Source organism: Belonocnema kinseyi, chromosome 7, assembly GCF_010883055.1.
Source record: "Belonocnema kinseyi isolate 2016_QV_RU_SX_M_011 chromosome 7, B_treatae_v1, whole genome shotgun sequence".
Taxonomy (NCBI): Eukaryota; Metazoa; Arthropoda; class Insecta; order Hymenoptera; family Cynipidae; genus Belonocnema; species Belonocnema kinseyi.
In genome coordinates this window covers 123155275-123166375 of record NC_046663.1, presented here as the reverse complement: position 1 = coordinate 123166375, position 11101 = coordinate 123155275, and the positions used below count along the sequence as shown (strand labels likewise).

Below are 11101 nucleotides of genomic sequence, written 5' to 3'. Positions count from 1 at the left end.
CACCTACAGGAGCGAATTCTATTTCATATTTGAATCAGAAGCAATAATAATAACAGGAACCAGACTCTTGTTCAGTCACAAAGTACGCTATGCGACTGGTCAATAGTCTTTTTCGAGTCAACTATAACAAAGGTACTTATTCCTAGCCTAGATGAGAAATTCCTCGTCTATTAAGATTTTCGAAGAAAAAAATTCTTTTGTTATGTCTTTCGACAGGATCGTTGCATGAAATTATTTCACCTTTGCGATGATTCTCTTCTTAATTGAAAATTAGGCATTTATAAATTTACAATATTCATTCGTTAAAGTCAATTTTCCTATAATTCATATTTCATATAGGTAACATGTAACGACCTTGTCTTAAGATTATTCACCCAGATTAGCGATGGGCTAATTGAAAGTACACCGACTTTCGATCGACGATTATCGCTAATAATTGTTAAAAATCATAAATAACGTTATATTCAATAAAAAATATTTAATTATCCCAAAAAAGGTCTAGGAAGCAAAGAGATAAGGAAATAAATCTGTATTAGTTCAATCTTTTTCCAATTGAAATAAATAGCATTAAATTGTATTAAATTGTTCGTGAGAATAATGTGTCTATTCATGATTTTTGCATTCCATATTACCAATCTTTTCTAAAGAAGACACTTTTTTCGAATATGTTTGTTAATGTCTTTAATCAGGAAGAGTGCGATTCGTCGGTCGAATGATGGTATCGAGCAAATCGAGTTCCACATTTGAATCCCATTTACTCCGAATCGGGATTAAAGCCGTACCTGATTACATAACAGCACACTTTTCCTTAAGGCTTATCGCGTTACTACTCTGTACCGGTTGCAGCGAAACTGATCGGTTCTTCTCAAGCGTTAGTAGATCCCTAAAAAGAGTATTTACGTTGTGATTCGTTTTCGCCGAGGTCTCTAGAAAACCACAGCCCCAATTCGCTGCTTCTGCTGCTCCTTCACTCAATGATACTTCCCTCACAGAAGGACTCTCATCACATTTGTTTCCGACCTGGAAAAATTGGCCAATTTAATAAGTTTTGTGACTATATAGCTTCACTAAATGTGATTGCTAATTTAATTAATTTTTTGATCTTTAAAAAATGCGTATGTAACTTAAACATAGACATAACGTTAGAAGTGACCCCCCCCCCTCCAACCCCTGTTCAGTCTTTACGTATTTTAAAAACTTGCATGAGCACACGGAGAAAAATGGAACTCTAAAAATGGAAACTGAGTTCTATATTTCATGCAAATCGGATCCAGATTGAAATTTGCTAGATGAGTACTATGCGCCCAGCGCTCTGTTCAATAGGAGAGTGCTGCCTACAATGGTACGTGCAGAAAATAGAAACCTGATATTTGATTGAAAATCAACATATATCTACTGATCTTCTAAGTACGTATATCGACAACACGACAGTTCAATAAACGTTCAATTATAGGCAACTAAATATGACTATCATTGATGGTTACCAATACCAATTCTCAAGTGATTCTGACCTGCGGATAAGTAGATTTTACCGATCCAGTCGCTATTCTGTAAAGTTCTTGGATGCTGCAATAACGAATTATCATTTCACTTTAACGAGTAATAAAAAGAGACCTAAATTATGTTATCGGCGTAAGCTACAGTTAAGATAGCGCTATAAATTCTGAAAAAGTATTGCTGAAAAATAATAAATAACTAAGCGCACGGTTAATTCTTCTAAACATTTTCGGATATTCTTATGATGAACCAATATTTTTAAGTTATAACGCTTATAATACAATTAAAATTTCGCACGCGATGGGGGGTAGGGGATTCGGACGCATGAACCGGAGCACGCATGTCAATAGTCTTAACCACTACATTATTACACTAGCTGCAAGCTGTCAAATAATTTTGAACTGCATTTGTAACTGAGGGTGGCGCCCTCGGGAACGACTTCTGAATACGCGCCCACAAGCAGAAAAAAGAAATGTAATACTTACTTATCAAGAATTGTGAAGGGTTTCTTGTGACCGTAACAGTATAAACTGCTCTTAATAAGAGGGTGAAAATGTCAAAATCACTTAGCAATTCGTAAATGTCATAATGAAATTAAGGTTAATTCAACGGTTATCCTTCAGTAAAATAAACCTCTATTCCCTCGTATTACATACTGTGCATTATGTAAAATCCACTGAACCGAGATTGAAATAGTGGTGCAGTGGACATTACTGATAGATCGGTACATGCTACCCATCCGATTGGTTTACTTATCTCGCCCCTAAAGTCGCAACGCAACCTATCCACGCGGAGCACCGGGTGAATTCACGACGCAATCGACTATGAATGGATTGCATCACCTGAAAAACATTCCTTTTTGACATTTCTGTGACAGTCGTCACATTACTCCATATTCCCACTTTGCAAGGAAGGGGTTTTATAAAAATAATACAATTTCAGATGGCACAACTTATTCACAGATCGCGTAAACTTGAGAGGTTATTGGAGCAAGACGTCTTTTTGTTCCGTGACTGTTTCAGCTGACATATAGATATGATGTGAATGCTAGAAATTTTATTGTGTGCCGCGATGGCGTGGTTGAGTATTCAGAAGTCGTTCCCGAGGTCACCACCTACAGTTACAAATGCATTTCAAAATTATTTTACAAATCGCAACTCGTATACAAGTGTAGTGGTTAAGACTGTTGACTTGCGTGCTTAGGTTTATGCGTTCGAATCCCCCCCCCCCCTATTGCGTGCAAAATTTTAATTGTATTATAAGCATTATAACTTACAAATAACGATTAATTATAAGTATATCCGAAAACATTTATAAGAAATAACCGTGCGCTTATTTATTAATTATTTTTTAGCAATACTTTTTCACAATTTATAGTGCTATCTTAACTGTAGTCTACACCGATAACATAATTCAGATCTCTTTATATTATGCGTTAAAGTGACATGATAATTCGTAAATGAAGCATCCAGAAACTGTACAGAATAGCAACTGGATCGGTAATTTCTACTGATCCGCAGGTCAGCACCACTTGAGAATCGGTACTAGTAACCATCATTAATAGTCATTCTTATTTGCCTATAATTGTAACATTTACTGAAATGTCATGTTGTCCATATACGTACTAGGAAGATCGGTAGATTTAACTTGGTTTTCAGTCAAATGTAAGGTTCTTTTTTCTACGTGCATGCCGTCGCGGCACTCAACAATAGTTCTCGCATTTACTTCATATCAATATGTCAGTTGAAACAGTCACGGAACAAAAACACGTCTTACTCCAATAAACTCTCAAGTGTACGGATCTGTGAATAAGTTTTGCTATCCAAAGTTGTATTATTTTCATAAAACCCCTTCCTTGCGTTGCGACTAGGGACGAGCTAAGTAAACGAATCGGATCAATAACATGTACCTATCTTTCGGTAATGTCCCTGCACCACTATTTTAATCTCGGTTCAGTGGATTTTACATGTCGTACAGTATGTAATACAAGGGAACAGAGGTTTATTTTACTGAAGGATAACCGTTGAATTAACCTCAATTTCGTTGTGACATTTACGAAATGCTAAGTGATTTTGACATTTTCACCCTCTTATTAAGAGCAGTTCATAATGTTATGGTTACAAGAAAACTTTTACAATTCTTGATAAGTAAATATTACATTTAATTTTTCTGCATGTAGCCTGCAGTGGCTGCCTTCAGTTTAGGAATCAGATCTGACCGTTCTGACTCAGTCAGCTAAGAGGCTCGAAATATTATTCGTGGATCCCGATCCCTTAACCTAAATAACAGTTCTCAGTTCTGAATTTCTGAACACATTCTTCGATGTTTGTGATTCACTTTTAAATAACCGGTGCTCAAAACTCATTCTTAAATCCGCATTTTTCTCCGTGTACCTATATCTATAATTGAGGTTACGGTTGCAACAACTTGTTAGGCTTTCGAAACCGCGTAAAAATATTGTCCACTCGGGACAATCTATAGATAAAAAAACTCGCAATTACTCGGCCGTTTGTTGATAAAAATGCGATTACTCTAAATATATAAGAAAATGTAAGCGATCGCACTATAAGCAACGCACTTTGTTTAAAAATTTAATATGATTGTTTTTGTTTAATGAAAAATTAATTCCCAACGAAAACTACGTTTCGCCAACTTCGACCAGTGGGTCGGTCATCGAAAAAATGTTAGTTAAAATATCTTATTGCGAGGCAGCCGCGTCAAGCTGAAAACGAAGGTATATTTTGTCTTATGTTTTGGTAACATTCTTTTTATCTATAGATTGTCCCAAGTGGACAATACTTATATGCGGTTTCGAGCGCTTAAGGGCCCTGGAAATCGAGGAAAATCGTAGAAATAAGATTCAGGGCAAACGGTAAAGCTATTTTGTCTGATTTTTTGTACAAATACTCTATAGAGAATAAGGATTATCGGTACAGACCGCTTTTTTCGAAAAAATTATATTTTTCACGTAAAAATTAAAAGAATGAACTTTTCCTCGACAGCATCGTTGTAGTAATGTGTTATACTATTCAGCGACGCAGGGAGCAAGAAAGCCGATTTTAGAGCTCGGATATTCCTTTGAACGATCGTAGCGAGAAAAAAAAATAGGTCCTCGTACTGCTATGACCCAGAGTGCTTTATTCTGGTGCAAACACACCGTAAACGAAATCTGTGGGCCTTTACCTTAATGAATATGTGAATTCCTAAAAGGTACAATTTATCGCAACTTATTCCTAAAGTAGAACCTTGTACATTAAATAACCAAATATACGAGCTTTCTGTATAAAAAGGCAGATTGTACAAACATGCAATATTTCAATTATCTGTGTCGCCCAATTTCTTTTGAAAAATAACAGATTTATTCACATTGTACACAAACTTTCCATGTTTTCACAACGCAGTGGCTATCTGTAATAACCTGTTATAGAAGTCTAGTCTAGCGCTCCGTTTTAGTGACCTTGCGACAGCTTGTACAGAAATGTTCAAATTTTAATTTTTTAAACATATACTGAAATATGAAATGTAATTGCGCATCTTCCCGAGATAACTTTTCATTGAAAGGATAAAAAAGTCCCTTGATTACGAATATCTTGGATCATTCTAAAAATCTTGCTCAGTTTTTGTGTAAACAATTTTTTCTGACTATTTCATAATTTAATATCCAACAATGTTTATAAAATAATTTTTAATATCGCAGAGAAAAAAATCAAACTTTGTTGCCTCTTGCACTTTTTTAGTCGGTTACACCATTTGCAATCAACATAATAATCATAATAATTGATAATTAATATATTTTGTTAATGGGGCGACCCATGTAACGGCTTCAAAAAATAGATTTTTATTTCTTTGCTTAAATGGAAGCTTGTCATCCCAAAAACGCGCGGCAAAAGTTTCAGAGACGCAGGTACATTCTTTCACCACTAAAAGGGCCCCGCGCGCCTCGTGCTAGCCTGCCGATGCTGCCTTTTTTTCAACATGTGAATCTTTAAACGTGTTTTTCTCGGTTTCATATTTTTCATAATTGCCCGGAAGATAACTCTAAAAGTATTTGACCGATTAAGTTCTCCTTGCAAACACATATAGTTGAAATGATTGCCTTCTGTGTGAACCTCTCTAAAATGAAAAAAATGTTTAAAGAGTTGTTTTTTAAACAATTTCATGCAAATTTTTTAGTAAAAATCAAATTTTTTAAAAAGGACTCCATTTTGTCAAAAATGATTATTTTTTAACTTTTTTCGGTTCACACAGAAGCTGTGAATATAAACTTCAAAAAACTTTGTTGTTTTTTTGTTTCAGACGAATCTGTGAGCAATTAGAGTGCGGGCAATTTCACATCTCCCGGCTGAACATGTTCAACATGTGCCCTTATAATTAAAAATATTGTACATATTTATGGCTGAAAAAATTTATTTCTTAGTTCAAAGGTGCCCTAATCAACCATAAAAGTTTTGAAAAAATTCGTTATATTCTTCATCGCCAAAAAAATCACAAAAAATACCCCTATTTTGCAGATGTTACATGGGTCACTCCCCTTAAAAGATCATCTTTTCTGGAACGAAATTAACCCTGCGTGTGTACACAATATTTTTCGAAACACGATGTGCACACTGTTTCTTTTCGGGAACAGGTGAATTTTCGAGAAAGTTTTAAACCGATGTTAAAAAAAATTGAAATATATTAAAAATATTAGTGGCAAATTTGAATATGAAATTTTGACTGTTCCTTTAAATACCCAATTACAAACAAAGGGTTAATAATCATCTTCCTTAAGAATTCAAATATTTGGTTTCAAAATCATTTTTCACATTTTTATCAAGAGAAGGTATTAGATTTGTTTAAAATCCCCCCCCCCCGTTTTTGTCAAATGTCCACGTTTTGAGTCCCCCTGAATCTGAAAAACTGGTTTTTACGAATGTGTCTGTCTGGCTGCGTCTGTGTGTTTGCCTGTGTGTGTGGCTGTGTCTGTGGCCTGTGTGCTTGTGTGACTGTAGATTTTTAGTTTATTAGAACGATAACTTTCAAAATAATTGTCAGATTGGATTGGCCTTTAATATAATCTTTTTGCATCCCAAAATACAGGTAAAGCTCGTGAGCCAGCCATTTTGGATAAAAATTCAAAAGTAAGCGAATTTTGAAAATTGTTGAGACCACTTTTTTCAAAATTCACAAATTTTCTGTATGGAGATTCATAATATTCAAACAGACGAACAATTTATCCTAATGACTTTTTTCTATAAAACTAAAATTTACCAGAGGAATTTACAAAACTTACAAAATTCCAAAAAAAACACACCAAAATCAAAATTTTAAGTCAAATAACGCACGATATGGAAAAAACTTCAGAGAAGAAAAACGTTTCTTTTTTAATGCCCTAAAAGATTATAAAAAAAAAGAAAAAAAAGAGTTATTGGTTACGTACCTAAAGGAATGCCGCACATTGGGAAGAAAAATGACTTCTTTGGTTCAGAATAACGTACAGCCCACAAATTTTCACCGATTTCGACCATAAAAATTGGAAAAAAGCTAATAAGATTTCTAAGAGAGTTGTCTAGCCTGATTTTTGAATTAGGTTTTCCATTTTTTTTATAAAGAAACAAATATGACAATAAAATGGCCTTTCTTCTATTTGACGTTCCCGGTGTTCGTCAATATCAGGATAACGGTTGAAATCGCTCAAGTTGCATAAAATAGCATTAGTTAAGGATATTGCAATATTCGACAATATTCAAAAAAATGTGTTATTAACAAATTATTTGTTGAAAAAATTTTTTCTATGATTTTCCATAAATACACATTTTTTCAAGTTGTGTTGCAAGAAATTGGAATCGAAACAATATTATGTAAATTCGAGAAAAATTCATTTATCTTAATTTTTTCAGGAAAAATATCATTTCTTTCGAAAAAGGCAGTCTGCACTGATAGTCTTTATACTCTTTAGAGTATTGATACAAAAAATCAGACAAAATGGCTTCACCGTCTGCCCTGAATCTTATTTCTACGATTTTGACTCGATTTCCAGGGCCCTTAATGAGTTGTTGCATCCATCACCTCAATTCGGGGTAAATTCGCTCACTCTAGCGCTTTCGGAGAAAAGTAAAACCTTAAATTATTTCCTAACATGAACAATATTTGTAAAACAATTAAGAAGCGTCGCTGCAATTTTTTAAACTTAAATATCGTATATTTCATTAATTTATTTGGGGCATTTCGAATTATAATAGACAAATTTCATGTGTCACGGTTTTTACCAATTGATGAAAAACAAAAAGAATAGAATAATAAAAATCGTCATTCAATTTTTATGGTGGTTTCAGTATCAAAAGGGTGGCCACTAGCCACTCGAATCTCAGAAAAAATATAGCTAGTCGTCTCTAAGAGTTTACACAGTTATTTAAATATTTTTCCAGATCATTAAAAATACTCTATTTAAACCTACAAAACAATTTTTAAAAATACGCTTAATTTGATTGCAAAAATCAAACTGGAAAATTAAAAATGTAAAATTCTGAAAATAACATTTTTATTTTGTTATTACTTTTCTTCAAGAGTCATTTTCTGTAAAAAGCGTTGCTTAGTCTTCATTATTTAATTTCCCAAAAATTCTACTCGATATCTTATCTGCCTGCAAAAAGCATCGGGCTAAACAGTATTGATTCGCGGTCACAAGATGTTCTCTGCAAATTTGCTTTATGACAACCTTGCAATGGAAAAAAAGGCTTATACTTTAACACAAAAGTTTCCATGTAACATTTAAATCTGGAATAAGCGGCAAATATTCAGAATTATTTTTACTCTTGTTACAATGATGTCTCAAATATAAGTTTATCGCGATATATCGGAATGATCATATTTAACGATAAGTTGGAAATGGGTAAGGATTTGACCAACATTATTTTTTTTTACTGATCATAGGAATGCCTTACCGCTCCCACGAAAAGTTGGAAAAGGGTAGGGTTTTGACAAAATTATTTTTGTGACCTGTCAAAGAGGTTTTTCTGGCTGTTTGGATGTTTGAAAGCACCAAAACGGTGAGTTAAATGTGATTATTCTGATATCGTGGCATACTCATATTTAATATATCGTAGTAACACAAGTAGCAATCATTTTAAACTTCTGTCTTGTCTAATCGCTTTATTTATCGTTCAGTTAAAGATTATAATAGTTTGTTGCAAAAAAATGCTGTTTTTCCAGCAAAAAAACGGGTGACGCCCTATTTTGCAATTTCACTGATTTCGCCAATGCTTGTTAATGCGACAGTTCGAACATGGTTCAATACTACAGAATATGATTGAATGCGAAAAACATTTGTCTCCATGCTATAGAATGCAAAATAGAAAATGATCAGAAAATATTGTACTATAGTTCACTCAATAAAGAAATCAATTATTCAACTCCATTAGTATAAAACTTTATTGTAAATAAGCATTAATAATCGATACTAATGATAGTTGGATGTGCCGACTCGGATAGCAAAAAAATTCCTTAAACATTCCTAGAACATTCTAATGGAAGGATCGGAAAATTCAGAAAAATGTTCCAGGAAAGTTCCCGGAAGTAGGTAAATGGCTGCGTATCCAGGAAGGTTCCCAAGAAAGATTCGGGAAATTTTCGTGAGAAATTTAATTAATTAAATTAATTAAAGAGTGACCCAAAATTTCGCCTCTTTTCTCAACCTTATGAATTTGATGCCAAATTGGTTTAAAGAATAGCTTGTCGTGATACTTGATAATAGAAAAATTTTCAAGTTGAACATAGCTTTTTTGAAAGAGACACAACCAGTCAAACTTATCAGCTAATTCTATCATGCGCAAAAGAGTCCAATGTTCCTGTGATTTTTTTTGCTGATTCAGAATTATAGAAAATGTTGGCATCATCAATTTGTTTCTTATATAAAGCTATTTTTAATATCTATAGATTTTACCCAAAAATGTTGTATATTTGTTTCAAAAGTTTTTTATTATCTAGAGGCCAATACTTCTGAAAGGTAAGACTGGAAAATGTACAGATACTAGATTTTGAATTTTTTATTGCGCTCTTTTTGGAGCATTAATTAATTGTGATTAATAAGAGATATTTTCTAAATAACTAATAATACTCATTTATATTATTTATTTGCGCGGAAAATTGCAAACACTATGAAAAAATTTGTTCGAAATGTGATACTGATAGTATTTTGTGAGATATCGAACGTAAATTAAAACTTAATTTTGTTTATTTGATAATTCATGATAATTTATTAAAAAGTCGTAACATCGTCAGTTTCATGAAAATAATACAAATATTAAATCATCAACTTTTTTTTGCTAAAAGGACTCATTTTTATATACGTTAAAGCCACTTTGTTTAATATTCAGAAAGTGATTACACTTATGGTAAGTGATTATTTTGCGGAGTGTTCCAATTTCGACGTTGCTGAAACCCGAGGTGTGAAAACGAAAAAACAAATGGGATGAATGGCGTTAACCCTTTAAAACATTTACTTATTTAATTTATTAATTTAGAATGATAACAATTGCTTCAGGCAAATCGTAACATATATGCAATATTGAAAATATTTTATCCAGAAAACCTAACCTCACATTTTTATAGATGTTTTTATGAATACTTTTATAAATACTTCTACACAATTGTTATAAAATTTTTGATTGACAGATTTACAGGCCGCAAAAGACCTTACATCCTCTAAAACCAAAATAGCAAAAGTAAATAAGTAAAATCTAGTAGCCTTGCGCATGATTTCTCTTTTAATCTCTCAATAATTTACAGATTTAAAAAATCATGATACGTTAGAAAACTCAATTAAAGGTTAGGAATACAGTTAAGAACTTAAAAAACAATAAGGCACTAGAAATGGAGACGTCTTTACAACATATTTACGACAACTATACGAAAACTTTACGACATCCTATGTGCATGTCATTATGGTGTCTTTGAGATATCGTAAAGACATCGTCAGATCATAGACGCCTTTTAAATATCGTAACGACACAATAACGACATGGACATCGGACGTCGTAAAGTTGGCGTAAGGCTGTCATAAAGATGTCGTAAAGACTTCGCCAAATTCTGTACCCACTGGGACCCCACATGCTGTGCAAATTGATCGATTTGTGTATCGAGACGGTAGAAGTCCCAGACAGCTGGAAAAAGTGATAATCGTACCAACATACAGAAGAAAGGGAGATAAGAGCAACTACAACATTTAAGAGATATCAGCTTATGAAGTGCCATAACAAAAACAAAAATCAACAATACTTATTTGTAGGATAATGAAAATAAGTGAAAAGAAGATATGCGAATCCAAAATGTATTTATACCAGGAAAATCAGGTAGGGATCAAATATTCAGCTCAAGACAAATCACAGAAAAAAGTTTGAGAGTAGGAAAACAAGTTTTCTGTACATATGCTGAACTAGAAAAAGCTTTTGACAAGGTGAATTAAACTTTGGGAAATTCTGAAACAATACGGAGTCAATGGATGACTACTTCAAGCAAAAAAACAACCTATTATTATTATTATTACACCATTAAGCCATTTCCCTTTCGGGGTAGGCGTGACTCACTCGGCAGGGGAAAGGAGTAGTGTGTGGATGGGATAGAGATT

At 33.4% G+C, this 11101-nt stretch overlaps 1 protein-coding gene across 1 annotated transcript in view; it reads right to left on the bottom strand.

The window, feature by feature from the left end:
* Positions 1–786: 786 nt before the first annotated feature.
* Positions 787–11101, bottom strand: part of LOC117177148 (GTP-binding protein Di-Ras2) — a 99589-nt gene continuing 89274 nt past the window's right edge. Inside the window, exon 3 of the mRNA XM_033367650.1 lies at positions 787–1020. Within this exon, the coding sequence (XP_033223541.1) occupies positions 787–1020 (234 nt within the window). The remainder of the gene's footprint in view (positions 1021–11101) is intronic.